The sequence below is a fragment of the Lagopus muta genome, chromosome Z, assembly GCF_023343835.1.
Source record: "Lagopus muta isolate bLagMut1 chromosome Z, bLagMut1 primary, whole genome shotgun sequence".
In the NCBI taxonomy this organism is placed as follows: domain Eukaryota; kingdom Metazoa; phylum Chordata; class Aves; order Galliformes; family Phasianidae; genus Lagopus; species Lagopus muta.
In genome coordinates this window covers 31,422,646-31,436,386 of record NC_064472.1, presented here as the reverse complement: position 1 = coordinate 31,436,386, position 13,741 = coordinate 31,422,646, and the positions used below count along the sequence as shown (strand labels likewise).

General features: G+C 41.1%; 1 protein-coding gene across 11 annotated transcripts in view; it reads left to right on the top strand.

The window, feature by feature from the left end:
• Positions 1-9,924, top strand: part of MPDZ (multiple PDZ domain crumbs cell polarity complex component) — a 107,202-nt gene extending 97,278 nt beyond the window's left edge. For 10 of the 11 annotated variants that reach the window (XM_048930977.1, XM_048930976.1, XM_048930975.1 and 7 more), the window contains 6 exons: positions 325-368; positions 1,256-1,378; positions 6,328-6,432; positions 6,567-6,679; positions 8,247-8,370; positions 9,172-9,924. In XM_048930977.1, coding sequence (XP_048786934.1) covers positions 325-368; positions 1,256-1,378; positions 6,328-6,432; positions 6,567-6,679; positions 8,247-8,370; positions 9,172-9,318 — 656 coding nt within the window. In that variant the 3' untranslated portion in view covers positions 9,319-9,924. The remainder of the gene's footprint in view (positions 1-324; positions 369-1,255; positions 1,379-6,327; positions 6,433-6,566; positions 6,680-8,246; positions 8,371-9,171) is intronic. The other variant, XM_048930971.1, reaches the window with a different exon arrangement.
• Positions 9,925-13,741: the final 3,817 nt, after the last annotated feature.

Sequence of the window (13,741 nt, the reverse complement as noted above, 5' to 3'; positions counted from 1 at the left end):
TCCAGAGATCAGATTTACAGTAAAGTGATTCCTGAGCCAAGTATTACTATCAAATAATAATTTTTCTATTATATTTGGGAGTTACCTAGTTGATATTAATCTAAACATTTTTAGAACTGAGAGAAAGAACGGCTTTCTGAACTATTCTAGAAGTATTTCAATCTTATTAATAGTATTTAAATCCTATTAACAAGTAATTTCAAAAATTTTAAAAACATAAAATAAAATAGTAGAAAGCTGGAATCATTGTAGTGGTTTGGACAACTCATAGAAAAATTTTCTTAAGATGATAGTTCACCTCTTTTTTTTTAATCTATTTGACAGCAGCTTCTGAAATACAGGGACTAAGAACAGTTGAAATAAAAAAGGTAAGTTACAGGAGTTGGTGTGGTAATATTTAATTTTTTTACAGTGTGATTTCCAATGCTTTTATCTTTATGTAAAATAAGTTGTGACTTATGCCAACAAATTTAAAACAGAGGGAAAGAGAATTATGGTATGAGTTAATGGGACCTAGTTCTACTTTTATCAAATGGAGTTAAATCCAGACAGAGTTTTAGTGAAGACGTGGGAACTATACCAAATGTTCAAGTCTATTCTTTTGGATTTCACATTTGTCTTGATGCGTATTTTTAATGGGTAGGCTTTTACATGACAGCTTCTAGCTTTTCAACTGAAGTTCAGTTGACTTCTGTTATTTATAGGAGCATGAGTGCTAAGCTGCAGACTTTCTGATTGTCTGAAACACACATTTCATTTGATTTTGCCTGGTGTCTGTTTTTCTTGGTAGCAGGATTGTGTTTAGCAATTCTCTTCATACAGCATAATCTGTTAATTCATGATAGCATTTCTGGTGATCAGGTAGTCGAGTGTTCTGCAGTGGTGAATAGCTAGTTTTGTTCTGATCTGTAGGAGGCCAATAGAAGAAGATTAATGATAAAGGACAATCAGTCCTGTGTGTACAGTTTTCTTTGCCCAGATATGCCAATTTCTGTAAGTATTCAGTTTGGCAAGGAAAAGCTACAGATGAGACAGCAGATCATCAACTGCCACTAAATACTGTGTTCTTTGTGCTTTCCTCAAATGTATTAACTTCAAAAAATGGCTTGAGGTAAAGTCATTCTGATTTTCTTGAGATAGGATTTGTAAGACAAGCCTGCAATTCTGTATATATTCTTCCTTCCAGAAAAAAAAGTATTTATCTATCTGTCTATCTATCTATTTATTTATTTATTTATTTTCATGACAATAACAGGGCCCAGCAGATTCTCTAGGAGTGAGCATTGCTGGAGGTGTAGGAAGTCCTCTTGGAGATATTCCTATATTTATTGCCATGATGCATCCCAATGGAGTTGCGGCTCAGACTCAGAAACTCAGAGTAAGTTAATTATTAGTGTTGTGGTTTCAGTGCAGGAGGGATGATTCATGGTGTTGGATTATTGCATGCTGCAGCCATTTCTGGCTCCATCAGAATTCGTTCTTCTTTAAATGGTTCTTATTGTAGTACTGGTGATTAGGTATATAACAACCATAGTAATTACTACATGCAGTATTATGTAGCAGTTAGCATCATACAACTCAAATTATTGGCTGTTCTCACCCAGCATCAAATCTATTCGAGGTGCACAATGGATATCTCCATCCTTCTACGTTACCCACCAAATGCATCCAAGTCCTTGAGCAAAAGCAGTCCCACAAATGGGCATCCACTGCTTTCAGCATAGTCTTTAACAGTCCATTCTGCTGTTGGATTTTAGCAGGGCTGGTAGGGGATGCGATATACCCCATCAAAGCCATGCTCCTTGGTTCAAATGTTTACAAGGTTGTTTCAGAAATGAGTCCTGTTTTCTGATTCAGTTCTGTCTGGGATGCCTTATCTCCACAAGACTTTCTTTTCAAGATCCAGATTAGTATTTCAGATGGTGGAATGGGACATAGGATTCTTCCAGCCGTCCTGTGGTTGCTTCCATTATAAGCACACGGCATTTGCCGTTGTGAGTTTGTGAGGGTGTGATACAATCCACCTACCAGGCCTCCCTGGTATTTATATTTCAGCCATTGTTCTCCATACCAGAGAGGCTTTGTCTGCTTGGCTTCCTTAATTGCAGCAAGTTTTACATTCATAGATAATCTGTTCAGTAGTGTCCATTGTAAAATCTACCTCTTGATCTTGAGCCCATCTGTAGTTCCATCTCTTTCTTGATGGCTTGAGGTGTCATGGGCACACTGAACTAGAAATTAGTCACCCATATGTTGCCAGTCCAGATTTACCTGAGCCACTTCAATTCTAGCAGCCTTATCCTCCTGTTTTTCAGTGGCCTGGTTCTAGGCTACATGGACATCTACCTGACAAACTTTTACAACCATGTTGTCTACCAGGCAGCAAAATCTTTCCTTGATGCAGCAGCCCAGATGGGCTTGCCTCTATGCTGCCAGTTGTTATGCTTCGATTGCTGTAACCATCCTCAGGGCATTTGCCACCTCCCAGGAGCAACTGCCAATTCTTCTGCTTAGCAATATCTACAGCCTTCACTTCTGCAAATTGACTCAATTCACTTTTTCACTCACTGAGTAGGGCTCCAAAGGATAGCCTTCCACCTCTGATGCCTTTCCACGTTACGACAGGGCTCATAAGTGAACAAGGCATATTTCTCCTCATCTTCTGGCAATTTATAATGTAGTGGAATCTATTCAGCATGCATCACCTTCTCCTTTGGTGATATTCTGAAATCTTTGCTTTCACCCTGGTCCAAAATAATTTCTAAGATTCCTTGAATTCCTTATTTGAGCCGATTGTGTGACCAGTGTCAGACACGGCAGTTGTTTAATTGATCACATCCATACAGTCTGACGACATCCATCTTGCCATTTTATTCCTAAGAACTGGATCTCCTGTGCAGGCCCCTTGACTTTTGCTTTGTGGCAAAATTGGCTTTCAGTAGGATTTGAATTATTTTCTTCTCTTTCTTAAAAACTTCTGTGTTGCCCCACACTATTTGTCAGTGATTGGTGGTAACCAACATGGCTTCATCACAGACTGATCATGCCCTGACAAACTTTGTGGTGGAGTTGCAGTGTCAGTGGGTAAATGAAGGGCAGCTGATATAATCTATCTGGACTTGTGCAAAGTGTTTGGCACTGTCCTGCACAACATTCTGGTCACCACATTGGAGAAAAATGAATTTGATAGATGACCACTTGCTGGATGAGGAACTGGTTGTATAGTCACACACAGAGAGTTGCAGTCAAGAACTCAATGTCCAAGTGGAGGCTGGTGACAAGTGGAGTTCCTTAGGGATTGGTGCCGGGACTGGTGCTGTTTAACATCTTTGTAGGTAACATGGGCAGTGGGGTTGAGTAGCACCTTCAGCAGGTTTGCAGGTGATGCCAAGCTAAGTAGTGCAGTTGACACTAGAGGGAAGGGATGCCATACAAAGGAACTTGATCAGGCTTGAGAGGTGAACCCATGCCAACATCATGAAACTCAACAAGGCCAAGTGCAGTGTCCTGCACCTGGGTCATGGTAATCCCAAGCACAAATACAAGCTGGAGAATTGCTTGAGAACAGCCTTGAGGATAAGGATTTTTGAGGATGTCAGTTGATAAAAGACTCAGCATGAGCTGTCAGTGTGTGCTTACAGTCCAGAAGTCCAATTGTATCCTGAGTTGCATCAACAGAAGAGTGACCAGCAGGTCGAGGGAGGTGATTCTGCCCCTCTACTCTGCTCTCATGAGACCCCAGCTGGAATACTGCTTCCAGTTCCCCGCAATGCAAGAAGGACATTGAGCTGTTGGAGTGTGTCTAGAGAAGGGCCAGGAGGATGATTAGAGGGCTTAAGCACCTCGTTTGTGGGGACAGTCTGAGGGAGCCGGGGCTCTTCAGCATGGAGAAGAGAAAGCTCCAGGGGATCTTACAGTGGCCTTCCAGTCCCTGAAGGGAGCTGGAAAACAGGATAGCTGAGGGATGTTTTATAAGGGCATGTAGTGACAGGATGAAGGGGAATGGCTTTCAACTGAAAGAGGGTAGATTTGTACTAGATGTTAGGAAGAAATTATGTACTGTGAGGGTGGTGAGACACTGGAGCAGCTTGCCCAAAGAGGTTGTGAGAACCCCCTTCTTGGAGGTTTTCATGGCCAGGCTGGGGCTCTGAGCAGCCTGGTCCAGTGGAATGTGTCCCTGCCTATAGCGAGAGGATTGGAACTAGATGATTGCTTCTAATCCCAACTGTTCAATGTTTCTGTGATTATATCGTCAATGCACTGCAGACATTCAGTAGCTTTGCCTCTGGTCTAGTCAGTCTGGATCAGCCCATGGCAAATGACAAGGCTGTGTTTCCAGCTCTGGGGGAGTTGTTTACTGCTGCTCTGGATGCCCTCCCAGGTGAAAGTTAATTGTGGCCTGCACTCTACCACCAAAGGGATTGAGGAAAACACATCAGCAATTTCAGTTGTGCTATACCACTTGGCTGCCTTTGTCTCCCATTGATATTGAAGTTGTAGCATGTCTGGCACTGCAGCACATAGCAGTGATGTGACTTCATTCAGGCCACAGTACTCCATTGTGAAATTCTAATGAAGAGTGGAGGCTAGCACTGTCCTTATGGGACTATTGATGGGTGGCTGAATCTTGCTGGTGCTGAATCTTCTTGGTTCTCCAGCTGATGAATGGAAATCATGTGAAAAAATGTGTTTTAAAGCCAGAAGGCTCATTGTTAACCTCAGAAGTAAGGTCAGACCATCTACTCTGATTAGAGATCCGCCCATTGGAAACTAGAGCTGTCATTTTTGGGGAGAACCCTCTCATGTGTTTTCCTATGCAACTCATGTATCCATGCCTCCAGAATCGATGCAGGTTTTCCATCCCACTTCCTCTCTGTGATGATATAAGTAAAACCACAGAATAGCATGTGGTGTGTACCCACTATCCTTCTCCTGATTAGAGGAATACTTCTAATGGGTGAGATGTTGGTTTGTTTCACCACTGAACCAGTTTCTTTTCCCGAAGCTGTTGAATCAGTTGAACCATATCTGAGACACAGGTCCCTGGGGAGAAAAAGAGATTATCTTGATTTTGTAAAAGTAGGCAAGCCACTTCATCTATCCACCATTCTTTTGTTGTCTTTCCAGTTTGCTCCTGCCAGGATTCTGGCAGACAATGATGGTGCATTCCATGTAGCACTCCACCACATACATTATGTGCATGTGATGTCATCTGGATCTTGGAATAGAGCATTATCATCCAAGCTAATATCATACATCATCTTTACCACAGCACTTTCCGTCAAGTACTTTCATCATGGTGATCCTTTTGCCTGAGTAACGTACTGGGGCTTCCTTGAAGGGAATGTCTTTCTTTCCCAGCTGACAAGAGTCACTGCCGTAAAGTGAAAGACTGTATATCTTTTCCACCTGCTTTGTCTGTGCTACTTTTCCTAGAAGGAGATCCCAGCTACTGGCCTTTGCTGCTTGCTAAGTCCAGGCTGTTGACTCCACTGTCTCAGCACCAGAGCAGCTGTATAGGATCTGCCTGGCTGATGGCCATGATTTTTTCACATATAGAATCATAGACTATGAACTAAATCATGTTGGTAGCTTGGTAAAAGGTAACTGATGAAAAATACTAACTTCGGAAACGAGTCTTAAGGCAATCTTGGATCACAGAAGTGGTGAGCTTTTAAAAATTCATGATGGGGAAACTGATTCAGAATCCTGCAAGTAAACTACAGAGATGAGTTATTTGTGTAAGTGCATCTATGCAATTTTCTTCACACCTCATGTTTTCTGCTTATCTAAAAATAAGAGCAGTTTTTTTTTTTTTTGATGCTGGGTTAAAGCAGGAGGTTTCGACTCGCACAGTGCTTACATATGTAGAGTACTAGAAATTGTGGAATTAAACTAATGCTTTTTGGAGAATGTACAGTGTTGGTTCAGGATGAATTTAAACATATGTTCTCTTGTGATAATCTGTCACTTCAACCTATCTATATTCAGGTGATGTGCTATATGATTCTATATGATTCATCTATCCTGTAAATTACTTTTTACTCTGAACACACTACAACTAAGCAATAATTTGCAAGTTTTTATGTCAAATTTTCTACCTTTGTGTCACTTCATTATGTGACTCAATGATACTATGTCTGTGAGAGAGAATGTACCAAAAAGAGTTGCTGATTTCTTTCTTTCTGCTATGTGTCACTAGATACAGTGATAATTTCTAGCTAAATCCAGATACTCAAATCTGCTGTTATCAAAAGAAAATGCTAAATATATATATGCAGCTAAACCTCTTAGTGGTAGTTATATTATCAAGGTTTTCTTCTACAGGTTGGGGACAGGATTGTTAGCATCTGTGGAACATCTACTGAGGGCATGACTCACTCCCAAGCTGTTGGCATGTTAAAACATGCTTCAGGCACTATTGAGTTGCAGGTAAAAAAAATCTTTAGTATTATCTGGAATATTTTTAAATGTTATTTTGCCAGTTGTTATGGTGAATTATTTTAGTATCACCATTCTCATTTTACAGACTTTTTTAAATTCACTTTACTGAACTCTCTCCTTAGGTGGTTGCTGGAGGAGATGTGAGTGTCGTAACTGCTCAGCAGCAGGATCCACCTACATCCAGTCTTTCACTTGCAGGACTAACTGCAACAAGCATTTTTCAGGATGATCTAGGGTCAGTAACTATATAATACACAACCTTGGTAGCCTTTTACTTCAGGTGAAACTTGGCATGAAATGTGTACTAATTCCAGCAGATGACTGATGAATTGTTTGACTTAATCACCTTTGATATATTTGGCACCTTGTAGGTCCCATTCTGCATTTTTCCATGGTGCAATTCACGGCTGCTTTTTTTCTTGTCTATTTTGGAACTAAAATGTGACTTGATTTTTTTTCTCTTTAAATAAATTCTTTATTGAGTTTTGGCAGCTCAGATTAGTTGATTTGCCCAAAATGACTGTTCTCAGGCTTAAATAGCCAAGTCCTTTCTACAGTGGTACTTTCCTTCATGTGCTTTCTAACACTAGAATATCAAGAGACACTGAACTTTTCATGTGTACATGGTATACCACTACTGGTAGACTACAAAAGCCAGCAGTGTAAAGAAGAGTTGCCTCAATGTAGGTTATCAATTTGAGACATTTTTATTCTATAAGCACAGGAAGAGAGAACAAGATTCTTTAGCTCCACAGAAGTATGAAGGCTGCCCTAAAAGTAATGCCTCCTATTTTTTTTATTTTGGCCCAGAACATCAGGGGCAGATTTTGGTGGTATGGCAGTAGAAGTTGAATGTCCCTGCCAATATTGGTTACATTTTATCATTATGTGACTGATGGCAGCATTGGGTAATCTGGCAAAATGGTGTCTGACATAGAAGTCGGTATGAGAGAAAGGTGTCCTTGAATTCTTCCATGTGGAATAAATGGCACCCACTGACATTCAGTGATGCTGAATGTTTATGGAAGCCTAACAGTGATGTAAGCACAGTGAGACAGTGGGTGATGCATTTCAATAGTGGTGACAGTGGGTCATCTCTACTAGTGCAGATTTTTACATGTGCAGCATGCAGACTCACTGCTGGCAAAAATGCATGGTTAGTGGTAGTGACCATGTGGAAAAATAGTATTTAGTAGCTGAGAATTTGCTCTGTCAGATACTATTGTTGTGCTCCTTGCTGTAGTTTCCACAAGAAATAAGTAGGAGACATTACTTTTGGAGCAGCCTACACTCTTCAAAAGATAGAACTTCAGATGTTCATGTAGTCAGAGTGTATGTTTGGAGATGTACTATAAATTGTCTGTATGAACACATACACAAATGCACAATCAGGTATCAGAGAAGGAGAAAAGCAATTAAACCTTGCAACATAACTGTGAGTCAAATTTTGGGTTACAGGTTTTTTAAAGTATGTGATCATTATGAACATTTGAGATAATTGTATCAGATCTCTGTGTACCCGCTAAGCACCATTAGTGCAACACTGCAGCAGTAACCATCTTCTGAGCTGGGTGAAAACACTATGAAACAAGTATTTGAAATAACTCACTTAAATGGGGGCATTAGACTGAATTAGTGTTCTGCATTAACAAAAATAATCATAAAGTTCATATTTACAGCGGAAAAGAAGAAAAAGGAAGATATATTGCTTAGCTAGAAAGGTGAAATGCTTTTTGTTGACAACATTCTAATGTAAATAATTTATTTAGACAGCATAGCAATATTGTTTTCTGTTTCATTAGACCTCCTCAGTACAAGACCATCACTCTGGAGAGAGGACCAGATGGCCTAGGCTTTAGTATTGTGGGGGGATATGGCAGTCCCCATGGAGACTTACCCATTTATGTGAAGACAGTATTTGCAAAGGTAAGAGTATGTTTGTTCAGTTGATCCATTTATTAGTTCACAGTAAGTAGTTTCTTAAAATATGAGTTTGAGACTAAAGGATTACAAACAGTTTTTCTTCACAGCTTTTCTTGCCCAGTGCAAGTTCGGTTCAAAAAGATCTTGCAGCTTTTGAAGTTATAGGAAGATTCAAAATTTCCAAATGCATGTGACAGCATATGGCAGAAACTTTTTCAACTCTAAAAATAGGAAATGTTCAGATACTTTTTCTTCAAGTAATAAAAGGGACCAATGTATTTATTTTCAGTGAGAGTCTGAAAACTACACTAACATACAATAACTGAACTCATTCTGGGCCTTTGTAGAAGTTCAGGTACTGACTCAGCTTTGAACTTTGGCCTGCCATTTGGAAGAGCCCCAAGTCATCAAAAACTGTAGTCAGGAATCCCAAACATTTGTGGTTAGTCAAAGTACAGTACTGAGTTTTGACTATGAGATTTCCAATACCAGTTGCTTAAAGATTTTTCAGGTATTGTAATCTTACTGTGTTAGAGTTTTAAAGTTATATAGGTAGATTGTCAGGGTTAAAGAAATATAAAAAATCACATAGGTCAGCTTCTAAGTGTTGTGACAACTAGAGAATGCAGAACATACTGCAGTACTAGTAGGTTAATCTGGGATTGATTGTAGTTGAATAATTGACAACCGTAAAAGGTTTAAGGGGATTTGTACACTGAACTCATCTTATTCAGACCATATTGAATGTGTAGGAGGAAGAAAAATAAATGGATGAGTCTACAATTACATGTTGTATTGTTTCAGGGTGCAGCAGCAGAAGATGGACGCCTGAAGAGGGGGGATCAAATCATTGCTGTGAATGGGCAGAGTTTAGAAGGGGTGACTCATGAGGAAGCAGTTGCTATTTTGAAAAGAACAAAAGGAACGGTCACTTTGACTGTTCTTTCATGAGCTGGCTCCCCAAAGGTGTAGTGTCAACAAGACTATATTATTTTTATTCCACATAGCAAGGAAAACCGAAATGTTTATATAACCTTCTTGCTCTTCCAACTTGTCAGAACTGTGTTACGTCACTGAAGAGAAATAGCATTTAATGATATTTTTGTATGCAGTAGAAGTATTACTCATATTGTCGAACAACTGCGATGGAGTAAGTTATCTCTGGCAAAGACATGGATATTTTGCCTAGTAGCACTATAGTGAAAACTTGTAAGCAAAATGGGTGCTTTGAATGTTTGAAATACAGAACAAAAATTACAAAATCACTGAGTTGAAAGGGGGGCATGAAGAGAAGTAATCAGAAAACAATAAGCTTGGAGAAAAAAAGCATTAATAAAATACAGAATTTGAAAAAAGGATGAAAAGTGATTTATGTGAAGGTAGACAGTTGAATATAGGTGGTTATTTGTATTACTGATATAGAAGGAGTTGGGAATGGGGATTGCTGTTCTATTGTTTTTTTTCTTCTGTTTTCTATTTTCCTATTTCCTAAGCCTTGCTGTATCCATAAAGAACAAGAAAAAAACTCACTTTTTTTGTATGACTTACTGTTGAGAATTGGTTGTTCTGTTTTTGTGTTTGTCTGATGGTTTGTTTTTGAGGAGGGGGAAGTGTTCAATTTGGGTGAAGCGCGTTTGTGCTCAGGGCTCAGTGGAAAATCCACTGGCTAGTAGAAATTTATCCTCTTTAAGCAGAGTCCCCAGAAACTGTACTATGGGAAGGATTAGAGTTTTTTCTCCTAGCAATACTGATACCAAAAATCATAAAACCATGACATTCCACTCATTAGTCCACATCACTACATCATGCTTAATATATACAAACAAACCTAATTACCAAACATTAAACGCATGCACGCACATACATATACAAGAAATTACTGGTCAACATCACATTCCCTTGTGGTACACATTGAACATCCTCATTTTTCTGCATCACCCACCAAGTGGACCCAGATCCTTGAGCAAAAATAGTTTCACAGAGAGAAACACAGCCCTTTCCAGAAGCTGGAGGAACCCAAACCAGTTTCCCAACATGCACTTTACATGTACTAGAGGGACCTTATCTCCCTCTACAGTATGCATGGAGTTAGATTGGGCAGGACCATCACAATTGATAAATCCTTGAGTATTCACCAACCAGGTGGCTTCTGCCAAATTCTTCTCCCAGTATTTATTTAACTGTTCCACCACTCATTGCTTTCAACATAGTTCTTAATAACCCACTGTATCAATCGATTTTACCAGAAGCTAGTGCATGACAGGGGGTATAATAAATCCACTAAATGCTGTGATTTTTGGCCCAAGAATTTACAAGGAAATTCCTTAAATGAGTCCCATTATCAGCCCCAATTATCAATTCAATCTCAAAATGAGTGCCATGTCACCACAGGACTTGCTTCTCGAGACCCAGTATGGTGTTTTGGGTGGTAGCCTGGGGTACTGCATATGTTTCAAGCCACCCAGAGGTTGCTTCCACCATGGTAAGCACATAAAATCACTGCGAGATTATGGCAAGGTGATATAATCAACCTGCCATGCCTCCCCATATTTATACTTCTGCCATCGCCCTTCCCCCCAGAGAGTTTCATCCTCTTGGCTTGTTTAATTGTGGCGCATGTGTCACAGTCATGAATAAGCTGTGCAATAGTGTCCATCCCTCAGTCTCTAGTCCATTTGTATGTTGCCTCTCTTCCTTGATGGCCTGAGGTCTCATGGGCCCACCGAGCCAGAAATAATTCACCCTTGTTCTGCCAGTCCAGGTCTATTTGAGCCACCTCAATTCTGGCAGCTCGGTCTACCTGATGGTTATTTTGCTGTTCTTCAGTAGCCCGGCTCTTGGGCACATGAGCATCTACATGGTGCACCTTCACAACCATATTCTTTGTTCGGGCAGCAATGTCTTTCCACTGTTCAGCAGCCTGAATAGGTTTACCCCTTCTTTGCCAGTTATTTTGCTCCCACTGCTGTAACCACCCCCATAAAGCATTTGCCACCCATCCATGAGTCAGTGTAAAGATAGAGCATTGGCCACCTCTCCCGTTCAGCAACATCCAAGGCCAGTGGACAGCCTTCACCTCTACAAATTGGCTTGATTCACCTTTCCCTTCAGTGGCCTCTGCAACTTGTCGTGTGGGGCTCCACACAGCAGATTTCCATCTGTGATGCTTCCCCACAGCATTATATGATCCATCTATGAACAGGGCATATTTCTTCTCATTTTCTGGTAGTTCATTGTATGGTGGGGCTTCTAGCATGCAATATCTGTTCTGGTGATGTTCCAAACATTTTGCCTTCAGGCAGTCCATGATCATCTCTAGGATTCTTGGATGGCTGAGGTTCCTCATGCAAGCTCATTGCATAACCCACACAATTCAGGTGGCATCAGTTGCAGGATGGGTGGAGGGAACATTTCCCTCGAACATCCAGTTCAGCACTGGCTGGTGCCAGAAGGAGCTGTGTTTCAGTACTGACTACTTCAGAAGCAGCCCGAACCCCCTCATACGCAGATACGATCTCCTTCTCAGTTGGAGTGTAGCGCTCTTCAGAACTTCTGTACACCCGACTCCAAAATCCCAGGGGTCGGCCTTGGGTCTCTCCTGAGGCTCTTTGCACATTGGATCAGCCCATGGCAAATGGTCAGCCATTTACCCCTGGGGCAAATGATTCCAGGTATACTGAATGCCCCTCCAGGTAAAAGCAAACTGTGGCCTACATTCTTTGGCCAAAGGAATGGAAAAGAAGGCATTAGCAATGTCAATGGTGGCATACCAGTTGGCTGCTTTTGACTCCAGTTCATATTGGCGTTCTAACATGTCTGGCACAGCAGCACTCAGTGGGGGTGTGACTTCATTCAGGCCACGGTAGTCCACCGTCAGCCTCCATTCTCCACTGGCTTTACGCACTGGCCATATCGGGCTGTTAAAAGGTGAGTGAGTTTTGCTGATCACTCCCTGACTCTCTAGCAGACAAAACAGCTTATGAATGGGGAGCAAGGAATCCCTGTTGGTGTGGTACTGCCATCTGTGCACTGTTTTTGTAGCAATCAGTACCTGTTGCTCTTTTACTTGTAGCAACCCCACAACAGATGGATCTTCTGACAGTCCAGGCAAAACAGACAATTGCTTAACACCTTCTGTGTCTACAGCAGCTATTCCAAAGGCCCACTGATACCCCTTGGGATCCTTAAATATACCCTTCTGAGGTAATCAATACCAGGTATATATGGAGCCCCTGGGCTCCACAATAGGTTTCTTTTGCCAGTCTTTACTAGTGAGGCTTATTTCAGCCTTCAACATAGTCAACTCTTGGAAATCCCAGTCACACCAGAAACATAAATTTATTTTATCCCTTGGTGACTCGAGAGCATTAGAGTGCTTTATGCACCAGCATCCACCAATGCCTTATATTTCAGTAGTTCTGATGTGCCAGGCCATCTAATCCACACAGTACAATATGCTCTTTTGTCCCTTTCCCTCTGCTGGCTGGGGCAGGGCCCCTCTATTTGTTTCCTCTATCATTCCTCTTCCATGAGTCATGATCAGGGTCCTTACTGCTCTTGCCGTGTACCACAGAAACTGGAGCAGTCACCTTTTTGGAGAAGTTCATCTTGGTGGTTGATCTGTCTTGTAATTATTTTACTTGTGCCTGTAGTACAGAAGTGGTTTTTTTATACCACATCTTCACATCTTCTCCATGGTCACATAGGTAACGCCAAAAGGCAATATGCAGCACAGTCTTACTGTTGTCACTTGCTCGAGCAGGAGGACACCATCATTTAATAGCTGAGACATTGGATGGTGGAGGTTGGGAATAAGCCAATTTGATCAGCCCTTCCAGTAGGCTGTTTTGAGAATCCTGATCTCCATCAGGCGTCTCTGATATCACCAAGGATTTGTCCATTTCATCACAATAAAGCACAGTAGGCAGTTTGTCCATTATATCTTCTTGTTTGCTCTCCATTCTGTGAAATTTTTCAGTTATTTTTTCAGTGGCTGAAACAGCAGCTCACATAGGGGTTAAATGTAATTCAAAGTCATGAAGTCTATTGATTAGTTCATTTAAAAGAGGTATTGTTTCCCCTCTGCCTTACATTGCTGCAGATGTACTGGCGCACCTTTCTGGTGCAGTCTTTGTGAATATACGCCACATACTTGGTATACACCTGACTCTCTCAGGATCATGCTCTTTGTTTGGATTGTCAGGAATGAATGTACAATCATGCAGCATTTCCACTATCCCCTCATCAAGGTCATTGATGAAGATGTTGAGCAAGATCAGACCTAGCATCGGTTCCCTGAGGAACACCACTGGTTACAGGTCTCCAACTGGACTCTCCACCACCAACAGCGACCCTCTGCGCTCTGCCAGTCAGC